Source organism: Cicer arietinum, chromosome 6, assembly GCF_000331145.2.
Source record: "Cicer arietinum cultivar CDC Frontier isolate Library 1 chromosome 6, Cicar.CDCFrontier_v2.0, whole genome shotgun sequence".
Lineage (NCBI taxonomy): Eukaryota > Viridiplantae > Streptophyta > Magnoliopsida > Fabales > Fabaceae > Cicer > Cicer arietinum.
In genome coordinates, this window is record NC_021165.2 from 20005020 (window position 1) to 20017928 (window position 12909).

The following is a 12909-nucleotide window of genomic DNA, read 5'->3' on the forward strand; positions in this document are numbered from 1 at the left end:
CTTTTTAAAAAAAAAAAAAAAAAAAAAAACACATTTTTCCACCTACCTGAGAGGCATTTTCGTCATCCTCTTTGGCTTTGCTCCAACGGTTCCTGAATTGAGCGATTGTGTCACCAGTAAGGGCGAGGGAGGCGGCGGTTAACGCCTGTTTCACCGGGAACTGGAAACCACCTCCGGCAGCGGAACCAGGCGAAACCGAGTTGGAGCGAATACGACGCCGTCGAGAATCCGGCGACGTATTAAACTTCCAGAACCCGCAAAACCCACTCCCAATCGCGTCCATTTCCTCAATTAAAAAAAAAAACGATTTTTTCGCTCTCAATAATCTTATTGCACCACACTTATACGTGATTCTGATGTGAGTCGCTGAAACAAATAAAACACAAAAACGCAGCGTTTCATGCTCAATTTTTTCCTTTTCTAAATTCAAAAAAAAAAAGGATTTTTTTTTTCTGGTTTCAAAAACCAATTTTAAACTTAAAGCCACAAGTTTTCTCCAATTACCCAATTGGGTCTTCAAAATCAGTGACAATAATCGTTAGACTTTTTTTCTCTTTTCATTATTTCCAAATTGTACTTCATTCCTGATACCCCTTTTTCGGAAGTGAAACTAGGAAGATGTGTCAACTATAAATAGAACAAATTGGAACAGTTTTGATAAGTTTTTGTTGTTATTATTGTTAGTGGTATGAGTTATTCAGGTGAGTGTTTGTTGCAACTTGCACAACGTTGCATAAAGCACCAAAGACAAATGAAGCAAATTCATTCCCTTTTAATCACCAATGGCTACCTCATTTTTCAAAAACCAAAACCTTTAAACCATAATAAATGGATGCCAACACTTCTCTACAATGCACTCATAAGAGCCTATCATATTCACAACCACAACAAGGTCCTTTTTATATTTACCAGCATGCTAGCAAACCAAGCTTCACCCAACCCTCACACTTTCCCTCCACTCCTTAAATCAACTCCTTCCCTTGTCACAGCCCTTCATTCTCAAGCCCTCAGACGTGGCATCTTGTCTGACCCTTTTGTACTCACCACTCTCCTTGTAATCTATGCAACAAACAACCACCTTGCTTGTGCCCAAAAGGTGTTTGAGGAAGTTCCTCTCTTTTGTCTTGTTGCATCTAATGCAATGATCAATGCTTTCTCAATGAATGGCAATATGGAGGGTGCTCTGTCACTCTTTCGATCTATGATGTTCCGAGATGTTGTTTCATGGACAACTATGGTGAATGGATTTGCCTTTAATGGGGATTTCGGTGCTGCAATTCGGTTTTTTGGGATGATGATTACTCATAAGGATGTTGTGGGTTGTTTGGTGAAACCAAATGAGGCTACTTATGTTAGTGTGCTCTCTTCATGTACCAGTTTAGAAGGAAAAGCTGGTCTTGATTTTGGAAGGCAAGTTCATGGTTACATAGTGGTGAATGGTGTCGAATTGGGAGTTTTTGTGGGAACTTCGTTGATAAATCTTTATGGGAAGATGGGGTGTTTAAATTATGCTGTGAATGTTTTTAGAGTAATGGTTGCAAGAGAGGTTTGCACTTGGAATGCAATGATTTCTTCACTGGCTTCCAATGGTAAAGAGAAGGAGGCTCTGGACTTGTTTGAAAAGATGAAACTTCAAGGGCTAAAACCAAATAGCATTACCTTTGTGGCAGTTCTTACAGCATGTGCTCGTGGAAGATTTGTCAGGGAAGGATTGCAGTTGTTTGGATCAATGTCAAGAGAGTTTCAAGTAGTGCCAGTAATGGAGCACTATGGATGTGTGGTTGATCTTTTGGGAAGAGCTGGTCATATACAGGAAGCAGCTGAAATCATAAGAAATATGCCTTTTCAGCCCAATGAATCTGTATTGGGGGCCTTTTTGGGTGCATGTAGGATTCATGGAGCTATTGAACTCGGAGAAGAATTAGCGAAGAAGATGCTTAAATTGCAGACACAACACTGCGGTCAGTATTTGTTATTGTCAAGCATGAATGCGGAGAAAGAAAGATGGGATCATGCTGCTGATCTGAGGAAAGAAATTATGGAGGCTGGAATTCAGAAAATTCCAGCATATAGTATGGTTCATTTGACTTAATTTTGCTCTTCTCTATTCAATCTGGTGTCTATTTGCTCTTGTACATAATTTTGAGTCAATTTCATTCTAGTATTTGATAGAAATAGAACGGTGACAGCTTTCTGCCAAAATACTTTGTATTCTCACTAATCAGAAAAGCACATACCAAATCTCTCATTATTGAATATCTCAGTGAGATCAGAATGTGAGCAAATGTCAAACAAAGCTTAATATGAACACATTTTTTATTTATTTTTAAACCAGTTATTACAATGAAATGCCCCATGTATGGCTGCAAAATACATACACGTGCTAAGCGTCATGAATGAATAAATCTATTTATGCACTAACTTGAATCAGTTTGTGCTAAGCTAACAATGACTAATAGAAATACTTTTTTTGATTCTAGACCTTCAGCAATTATTAAAAAGAGGCTAAAAAAACATTTTTTTTCTTTTCGCCAAACTATAAGAAGTCGTGTTAAGTGTTAAGGAATGGTTGAATGAACTTCTAGCATTGGCGCCCCTGTTCTGCAACCATTAATAGTGCCTGCTGTTGTTCCTCTTCCTCTTGTTCTGCAGCCAACAATGCCGGCCGCTGTTCCTTGTCTGGCAATTGTGCTTCTCCATCTTCTACTTGTTGCATGACATTTTGTCGAAAATATCTGAGTATTACAAGCAACAAAAATGCTGCAAAGAAAATTTTATACGAATCAATTATCACAAAGTTGCAAAATGCAGATATTGTCAATTTAATGTGTCCACCACTTCAAGACCCTTAAGGGTCAGTGTCCTCCAGGAAAATGTGTAAAAGGAGTGCGAAAACTCTCTCATCAGGAAAAAAATGTTTCTATATTCCAAGTTAGATGAGACTACCAATACATTTCTGGAAACTGTTGACTCTTCACTAGTAATGCATCTTTTTGCAGAATGCTGTTATGACAGGCAAGTGGCTTTACTCAGAAAATTACCTGTGCAGATTCGAGTCTTTATAGTAGATAGATTCCAAAAGGTAATAAGTATAGATGCAACCACAATCTTCTTGTGTCCGCAAGTGCTCCACATGTCCAACAATCCCGATTTCATGCACTCAGCTGCAATAAAAACTTACCTATTATATAAAAAAAATGTGGACAGCCCTACAAAAACGTAAATGGATTGTATTATACCTCGCCGATTGATCTGAGTAGAGTAGCAAGAATAAAGCTTTGGTACACTGAAGCTAACAAAAAATCCTGCTCATAAATAGGCAATACTGTTATATCAGAACACAGATATGAAAAATAAATGATATTAATGATATTAATGATGATAACGACTTTATACAATTATTGTCTCACCAATGGCACTGAGCCTCCAAATTGTAATAAGATGTCCATACTCCGCGCCTAGTAGAAGCAAAGGAGCTACCTACAACAACAAGAAAAAAGACTTAACAAACGCTAGAAAGAGGTTTTTGCACTCAATCAGGAAACTAGGACTAATAAGGTTGCAGGTATTACTTTCAGGGTCATGGATGGTTCTCCAGAGAACAGCTCTCTAGTCTTTGAAGTTGCAAAATTCAAAATTGGAAGAATCAATTTCGCAAGACGTAAAATATCATCTTCTCTCAGCTTGGCAACCCTTTGCTTAGCTTGGCTTCTGAGCACATACAAAATGCAAATTCATTAATCCTACCATAGCTTAGAAGAAAAAACACACTACAGTTATAAAAATAAAAACTCATACCTTCGACAAACAGAATTTGAGAAAAATGAAACAGCCAGAAAGAGAATTGCCAATCGTGAAATAGCAGAGAAGATGCTGAAACAAGAAGCACAATTACATCTCAGAATTTTCCACAGTGCATAATAAAAATAAATAAATAAAGGTCCACAACAAAAAAGATAAAAAAGTAAAAAATAAAAAGCATTTGCTGACCTGAAGTTGAGGCCTTTGGTGAAGCAAGAAGACAAGAAGGAAAGAGATCCAAAACCAAACCAAAGGGAAGATTTTGATACATCTTTCCACATAATTAATTCAGTGATCAACATTCCAATGCGATCCAAATCACCTCCATTCTCTTCTTCACCTTCTTAAGCACCAAAGTAACACACATTAAAAATCAATCTCTACTCAAAATAACATAAAACCAAATCAAATAAATATAAAAACAGCAACAACAAAAAAACCACAAAATATACACATTGCTGCATTATTGTCAAATAGCCAGTTACTTAGCAGAATTTAAACAAATCACTGTTATATGACATGTTGTTAAGTACAAGGTATTATCAAATAGTAGCTGTTACGGTGCCATAGTTCCAAAGTGTTAGGGAATTTGAATAAAATGAACAGCAAAAACAAAACCACCAAATATATAAGAGTCTGTATAATCTGTGGAAACATTTTTTTTTTTATTTGTTAAAATTTGTGTTAATTTTATTTTTGCTAATAAAGAGATAAAATAGTTTTGAAGTGAACAATTATCTATATTAATAAAAATAAAAACTATTTATTTTTAAAAATGCATCTATTCTAAAGTTTCTTAACTCCTTATCAACAAATAAAATTTACATTACATTTACTAAATGAAAACATGAAAATAGACACGTATTATAAAACAGAAAGTAAACATAATATTTTAGACAAATTGAATTAGGCTTACTTGGGGATTGAAAAGGAACCAATGTGAGTTTATCCTTCTTGTGTTTTCCACTGTGTCTTGTCTTTCTCTGTTTTTCCACCTCATCAACAAACACAACCTCCTTCTCTTCCTCGGAACGCCTCCTCCACCGGCGGGAGTTTCTCGGAGAAGAAAGCGCTGCCCCTCGGGTCTTGCACCGGCGCCGTGAATCCAGAAGCTCATCGTCGAATCGTGGCTTGGATTTTCTTGATGATGGAGGAGAGAGGAGAAGAAGCTCTCTGAGAGGGAGACATTTAGTCGGAGATCGGAGAAGAGATAGCGGTGAAGGCGAAGATGTTGGCTTAGTGGTGGTTGGTGAGGGAAGGAGGTCGAGTGATATACGAAGAGGTTCGATGGTGGTGTTTTCAGCAATGCGGGATAAGGAAGAGGTTCGGGATTTGGTTCGGCGTTCGGATGAACGGTGGTGATGATGATAAGGGGTAGAATTGGAAGAAGGAGAAGAATCCATTAATGAATGCGAGTGAGAAGATTGTGTTTAGTGAAGTGGTGATTATTAAATGATGATGAGTGGAGACATTTTTGATATTGTAGCCGTTGGAAAAAGGCACTATTTATTATACTCACTAATTCGCAGTATCATTTCTTTTTAAGTCAAATCTAGTTCGCAGTGGATAACACTAAATTAAATGTATTTAGGAAAACTTTGAAAATAAATTCTTCTTTACATAAAATTCATTTGGAAATTTTGAAAAAAATAAATTCAAAACTCAAATTGGATTTCAAGTTAAATTTGATTATATATAAAAAATAAAATATACAGTTCACGTAAAGTAGAAGTAGTATAACGGTAGGGTATATAGAATAATTTCCTTTGGAGGTTCGCACACTAGGATATCCGAATGGCCCGTTAGGTATATTATTGGATATTAAACTGTGGTCCATTCATCTTAATTTTTTGAAAGAAGTCCGTTCATCGTAATAAAGTGTGGAATATTACAAAGTAAAAAATATTAAAAAAAAGTAACACTTTTGATCCAAAGAGTGAAACGATATTTGAAGGGTTAACATGATATCTATTTCTTTCATTGTAATTTTTGGACACATAGACGTATTTTTTAAATATATAATATTAATTAAATATTTATACATTAAATGTTTAATCATAAATTTATTAATTTTTTTATAATTTAAACTTATTAGCCTACAATAATTTTAAAAAATTTAAAGTTATTATTATGAATTAAATTAAATTTCATATATAAAATTAAATTCTTTAAAAGATCGTATTGAACTTCAAAATAGAATTTAATTTTATTAAATTATTAAATTATTAATATGTAAAAAATAATTTATTAATCTATTTATGAAAGTCTACTCTGTTTACAAAGTGACTGGTGTAAGCTTTTGAAATCTTGTGATACAAGATTAGGTTATTAAAAAGACTTTCAATAATGTCAAGTCATGCATTAAAAATAAATTTATGGCAAGTAATAAATTAAACTCAAATATTAGGTTTTCAATACAGACAAAACTCAGATTTTACCAAGGCTAATTAACGTAGCATATTTTAACCTTTATTTGCAACTTACAAGAATAGCATTAAGTTACATCACATTAATGACATCAATTAATCTTATACGTTTTTAACAAAAAAAATACTATCATATGCGGGCTTGGGCCGTTTTATATTAAAAAAAAATACTAGGAATGTATATCTATCTATGTAATTTGTTGATTTGCTCCTTTAAGTTAGAAGTCAGAAGTTGGTAAAATAAGTTACTTATATTATAATTATTTATGATTTGTTGTATATGTGTATATAATATAATGTTGTTTTTGAAATTCGAAAACCTTTGAAAACAATTTATGCCACCGAAAATATTACTGGGATGAGTCGCGGACTAGGTCGCTCTCTTTAAGACGTTTCGAGGCACTGCCCAAATATAGCACGGAGGCTACTCAAGAAAAGAAGAAGAAGAAGAATATAAGGGGGGGAAGTGAGAAAAGCCTCAGATATGGAGAGCTTTTGGTGTGCTTTTCCAAGTGAGGTGAGCTCTCTATTTATAGATGAGTTCAGCAACTGGATCAGAGAAAAAGGGGGGATCCAAAGGAGCACGGAGTCCATTTACTGGCCACTAGTAGAGTGCCTCAGAAATAGGAAACTTGATTGACAAGGCTCCTTGACCGGGCAAAAGTCAAAAACGTGGGAAAGACTCAGCTTTAGGGTTTTGACGTGGCACACATCTGAAGCTAAGTCAAATTAGGGTTTTGACTGAGCAAGGCACAGGAGACTAGTCTGTTTAGGGTTCGTAATATGTGACTCATCGCAAGCAATTAATTAATTAAATAAATAATTAATTTCCATCTGTTAAAAAACAATAATACACCACACCACAACCCGGACCGGACCGAGCCAAGCCGGACGGGCGGGCGGGCGGCGCGCGTGTGTGCGCGTGTGGTGGTCCGTTTGCTTGCGTTCTCCCTCCTTCACAAAATTGCGGTGCCCCTTGGGGCCCAACCCAATTGTGAAACTAACTCCTTATAAATGTCATAAATGAGTGTGTTCCCTCCAATGTGGGACTTCTCATTTTTCAATTCACACATTAAAGCCATCATCAATGCCAATTATGTTTCATCATTTCCAACATATAACATTCAATTTATTATAAATATTTGAAATTAATTATTTTATTTTTAAAATGAGTTATTTATTTTAAAAAAAGTCAAAATTTTACTCTCATATTTTGTATTTTAAAAACTATTGATAGCATGTCTTTTTACTATTTATCACCATTCATTGATCCACTTCAGTCAATTCATTTTAACCATCAAATGGAACCTTTAATTTAAAGAATATAATCTAATTCAACAAACACCCGAGTTTAACTATGTGATAAAATAATCCATGACAATACTTCACTTATCTATCAGCCAATTTATGATCTAGCGGAGTATTAAATGTCAATCTTAACAACAAGTGTGATATTATCATTGTTGTACTTTCATATATTATGAATGATCACTTATACTAAATTTTGTGTTTCAAAAAATATGATTGTGTTTTTTAAAACAATTTATTAAATTGGAAAAATAAAATGTAGTGCTTTTGTCGGATATTTTCTTTTAAAAGTTTCAACCAACTGCTGTTATTAATTTAGTACAAGATATAATATTACATGCTTTCTAACGTTCACTTTCAAAAATAATTTTTTGACAACAATTTTCATATATTTTTAGTTATTACGTGCTTCTTAATTAATGTTCACTTTAAAAATAATTTTTCGAGAACAATTTTCATATATTTTTAATGCAAAAAATAATAATCACATAAATTTTTTTATGCAAATAATAAATAATAATTACTCGTACACGTAACTTTAATAATTTTAGTTATAACGTTTTTTTTCTTAAAAGCACTCATCGCTGTTAAATTTGACGAGTTAAAAAATCAAGTTCACTTCATTATCATTATTGTGTTTAGGTTTTAGTTCAGTGAATTTATGTCGGAAGGCGAAATAGAAATTTTAAATTTTAAAAAATCACAATTTTTTGAATAATACTATTTAGTACCAAATATAATTAATAAAAAACATAAAAATATATATGAAAAAACTATTTTTAACTTTGTATATTTTTTATTATTTATATTTTCTTATCATATATTATTTCTCTAATTTTTTTAATTATATTAAATCACTCCATTTGTTCTTTCTTCTAAATCTCTAAAATAGAACAAATAAAATTACATTTCTCTCCTCTCATTCCCTCTTATAATTTAAACCGAAGATAAATTGAGTAATTTCGTGCCGTTTTCTTGGCATAGGAGGAGTTTTGCGCACAATTTCAGCAAGATTACGATATACGATTGTGTTTTTCGAACAATCATCAATCACCACGCGCCCAACGCGTCGGTCCCCTTCACATCGAGAGATCCTGTGGTTTTTCAGAAGCGCATTTTCTACACGCGCTAAACCGCGTAACGGAGAAGTCTCTCTCAAGTGAGTCACTCGCGCACACGCGTTGCTTCGTTATTTAACGGGAGCGAGAGAGACAGCGACGCGATTTCGGTGGCGGGTGGCAGGCACCGAAACAAAAATGATGTATGATACGGACTTGTGTTTCCAAGTTTCATCAATTTCAACAACCAAAGGACGCGTCAAGTGTTAGATAGTGACGCGTGTACAGATTACTTAGTGGTCAGCTTCACTTCCCCATTCATTCACCAAACTGTTTCTATAGAAAAAGAACGAAAGGGAAGGAACGATTCAAAAGATGTTCTAGTCTAGTGAGGTGATAGAGGGAGAGACGGCAATATACTCAAACAAAAAATAAGACACTTGTTACTAATAGTTTATTTTCAGACTTGGTCAATGCTATCCAATAATCAATATACCAATATTTCTCTGCTTTGTCAATTTTTATATGCAAAACCGCGTAACAATAGTCACTTTACTAAGACATTTTAATTCTTTCAAAAAAAAAACTAAATTTTAATTGTAATTTTATAATTTTTTACTTGATAGAAATTTTTTATTGAGAAAGAGTATAAATATTTTGTTTGTTAAAATATATAATTTTTTAACTTGATAAGATATTTTTCTAAAATCAATTATAAATAAAAAATAACATTTTAGAAGTTAATATATATATATACATGTTTTTTTTTTTATATTTATATACCTTGATTTTAAAAATAACATTTTTAATTATATGTCTTTTGAGATAAAGTATATAATATATACTTTCATATTTAGAACCAATTATTTCGTACAATTAGAGTGATGCAGAAGAATTTGTGGAATTATATGTATTAATAAAGTAATTAATTAACTAGTAATTTTAGCTTTAACATATAATATAGGTACTCTTAAGAATTACACCTTTCGGTTTTACAAATAAAAAGAAATGTTTAGTATTTTTGGGTTTTTAATATAAGAAAAGATACTCATTTAATTTAATGTATCTTAATTATTATTTTACTTTTATATCTTCCATGTCTTTTTAATTCAATAGAAATGGAGTATATATCTATATAGATGAGCTTCATCATTTTTCAAGATCATTTAATGCAAGTTATATTTAATCTAATCTAGAGGTAGCACCTTTTAAATCAAAATAATAATAATATCTAATTTATAAGATATTAAGGTTATGAGAGTAGTATAAATACTTATGGATTTTTTTTTTTAAATCATTATAAAAAACATGTAAATAATTTAAAGACAAGTTATTTTTTTTTATATAAATGATGATACTTCTAGTTCAATTGATAGTAGGAACGAATAAACGATAGTATTTTTCTTTTATATATTATCGCTCAAAGGAGTCGAAATAAAGGAATAAGATAAGAGAGTAAAAGAAGAAAATGAGGTAACATCGATAAGATATGTGCCTTCATACTAAACACATAGTGACGGTCTACATCTTCGAAAATGTGCCCATTAATTGTAAACAGGGCGGGCTTTGTCCCTCAGAAAATGCATGTATCAATAGCAAGGGCTTTAGTCTTCAGAAATGTGGGAACTTGAAATTCAAATTTTACGTTTAGATTATTTTTGATCGAGCGTTTTGGCCTTCGATAATGCACATAAGACTGTATCAAGTGCTTTGCCTTCAAAAACACTCATATTTTTTTTTCAAGTGTTTGAGCACTCGATAATGCACTTGGGTTTGTTTCGAGGCAATTAGCCCTTCAAAAATACCTTTAAAAATATTATTGTACTTCTCATTGATATTCTAAGGGTTGTGAAGCCCAAGACAATATATGAAGGTTGTAAGGCCCTCACTGAGGCTCCAAAAAAAACTGATTATTTTTGTAATGTATTAGCATAAAGTGTGTCTCTTGATAGTGTAAATGATTATATTTAAATTGGTTAAGTACATAATATTACAAACGACTTAACAATGAAAAAATTGAATGCATGCTACAAGTGAGGAAGACACAAGTAATTATATGTATGTTTTGTTCCATTTATACAATACTGAATATGAAATATATTTTTAGTATCATATGTGTTAATAATGACATCATCATGTTAAACATATCAATTATGATCTAGTGCACTTGGTACATTAACACAATGAAATATATGATGCATGAATGTGTTATATTACATAACATTATTGTTGAAGATGAGCGTCACAGACATACATAAGAAATTTTGTGTATGTTTGATTTCATTTATACAAGACTTGTGAATACAAATGTATTTTTAGTACCATATGTTTTAATAATGACATCGTCATGTTAAACGTATCAACTATGGTCTAGTGCACTGAGTACTTTAACACAATGAAATATATGATACATGAATGCGACACATTGCATAACATTATTATTGAAGGTGAACGTCGCATACGCACACAAGAAATTCTATGTATGTTTGATTCCATTTATAAAAGACTTGTGAATACATAATGTATTTTTAGTACCATATGTTTTAATAATGACATCATCATGTTAAACATATCAATGATGGTCTAGTATCGTTGGTACATTAACACAATGAAACATATGATGCATGAATGCGTCATATTGAAAAACATTATTGTTGAAGGTGAACGTCACACACACACACACATATATATATGATAATTTTGATTGTGATCATATAGACAACGATACCTCTATAACAAAGTGTGAAATAGTCTTTTACCAATTTTTTGCAACATATATGTTAATGAGATCACATATATACTCACACACAAAAAAACATTTTCGACTTCAAGCATACATAATACAAGAGAATTTTAAAACTTCAACTCCAACTCAACCTATTACTGAGTGCTTACATTTAATAGTCCAAACCCAATATTTGTTAGGCTTTTCAGATCGATTCAATTGTGATAATCGAGTTTGTTGGCTTTAGGTGGACCAATTTAATAAGTTTTCTACTGTATAATAGTATTTGAAAATCATTTGCAACTTTAACTACGATAAAAGTTACCATTCAAAAGTAAAAGCTCACGATTCTTCTTATTTTTATAATGGATTGTGATTTGACAACAACAAAAAAGTTGTGTGCATCAAAACTCAGCTCATATTTGATTTTTCTTGAACTATTGAATTGACATCAATCATATCAATAGGTATTTTCCATGATAATTTACGTATCTTTTTTATAATAAGTGCATCTACAATGGAGTGTCCCCCTAATAAGCACCACTTAAAACAATCATCCCCATTGTGGAGCATATAAATTGGGTGCTTCTTAGGAAGAGTGACTATGAAAACATTTTATCTCTTCATTTTTGCGAGTCCCACCTAATTATTTGTACTAAAATAAATGAGTGTTGTTCAAATGTAATGACATAGCGTCATTAGTGTAATCCAATCTAGCAATTGTTTGTTGAGGTGTTGGGTTGAATGATGCTTATTACAGGGTATGTTTGAAAAATTATAAAAAGAATTATTTGTATATGTGATATTCATCTAAACACCCAATTGGACAACTCCAATTTGGATGCTCTAAATAAAGTGAGAGAGTATTGAATATAATTGTAAAAGTTCAACAACTACCATCATTAGAATGTTCTGCTACCTTTGTTCCTAAACTTAAGATTTTATTGACTAAAACGCATAAATTAAAAAATTGCCAGTAATATTAAATTTGTTGATAATTAGTTGCTTTGCAAATTCACTCTTCAAGAAAAATATATTTTTTCCGTCTTAAAATAATTGATCCATTTATTAAAAAAAATATCAAAATGAATGACTCTTTTAATTTTAAATGTACTTTTTTCCATTTGTATCTTTTAATTAATATTATTGTACAATTTTCAATTCAATATATCCTACTATATATTTATAACATTAATGATGTACCAATATTCAACAAGAATAATTTAATAAAAATAATATTTTATTTAAAATTTATATATTTTTACTGATATGTGTGAAATGATCAAATAATTTAATTATTTTAAGAAAAATATAAATATAGTTTAAGTTTCATTTTCTATTTAGTTAAACTTTTATTGATGTTATCTAAAAATATATAAAATAGTTAGGATAAGATGTAAAGATGAATTTGAACTTACTAATAGTCTTAAGGAGAAAAGTAAATATAAACTCTATAAATGATATTTGAACTTGAAAGAGTCTTTAAGAAAAATAAAAAATAATCTATAATTAAGGATGGCGTATACCATAAAAAGTAAAAAAAAAAAAAAAAAAAAAAATGGGGGATTTTTGTAGACGCCTTGAAAGAAAG

The 12909-nt window shown here is 31.7% G+C and overlaps 3 protein-coding genes across 5 annotated transcripts in view; 1 reads left to right on the forward strand and 2 right to left on the reverse strand.

The window, feature by feature from the left end:
• Positions 1 to 283, reverse strand: part of LOC101500875 (uncharacterized) — an 8599-nt gene extending 8316 nt beyond the window's left edge. For both annotated transcript variants that reach the window (XM_027335294.2, XM_012717224.3), the window contains exon 1: positions 47 to 283. In XM_027335294.2, coding sequence (XP_027191095.1) covers positions 47 to 283 — 237 coding nt within the window. The remainder of the gene's footprint in view (positions 1 to 46) is intronic.
• Positions 284 to 913: 630 nt separating this feature from the next.
• LOC101501834 (putative pentatricopeptide repeat-containing protein At1g10330) lies at positions 914 to 2092 on the forward strand. The gene has a single exon (XM_004505497.3). It carries the CDS (start codon positions 914 to 916, stop codon positions 2090 to 2092), a length of 1179 nt encoding a protein of 392 aa, XP_004505554.2.
• A 206-nt stretch (positions 2093 to 2298) lies between these two features.
• Positions 2299 to 5318, reverse strand: LOC101501300 (reticulon-like protein B17). Of its 2 annotated transcripts, none has more exons than XM_004505495.4 (8): positions 4718 to 5318; positions 3991 to 4144; positions 3799 to 3873; positions 3573 to 3711; positions 3411 to 3480; positions 3240 to 3305; positions 3042 to 3164; positions 2299 to 2760 (listed from the first exon to the last, which is right to left on the reverse strand). In XM_004505495.4, exons 1-8 carry the CDS (start codon positions 5202 to 5204, stop codon positions 2582 to 2584), a joined length of 1293 nt encoding a protein of 430 aa, XP_004505552.1. In that variant the 5' UTR covers positions 5205 to 5318; the 3' UTR covers positions 2299 to 2581. The 2 variants fall into 2 exon arrangements, with proteins under 2 accessions (XP_004505552.1, XP_004505553.1); XM_004505496.4 differs by having other exon boundaries at positions 3991 to 4141; positions 4718 to 5317.
• Between the last annotated feature and the right edge of the window lie 7591 nt (positions 5319 to 12909).

Excerpts from the sequence above, each read along its gene's own strand:
- LOC101501834 (XM_004505497.3), top strand. The coding sequence starts at position 914 with ATGCTAGCAAACCAAGCTTCACCCAACCCTCACACTTTCCCTCCACTC.
- LOC101501300 (XM_004505495.4), bottom strand. The coding sequence starts at position 5,204 with ATGGATTCTTCTCCTTCTTCCAATTCTACCCCTTATCATCATCACCAC. Across the intron at positions 4,145-4,717 it reads GGTTCCTTTTCAATCCCCAA|AAGGTGAAGAAGAGAATGGA; the intron begins GTAAGCCTAATT and ends TTGGTGCTTAAG. Across the intron at positions 3,306-3,410 it reads TTGGAGGCTCAGTGCCATTG|GATTTTTTGTTAGCTTCAGT; the intron begins GTGAGACAATAA and ends ATTTATGAGCAG.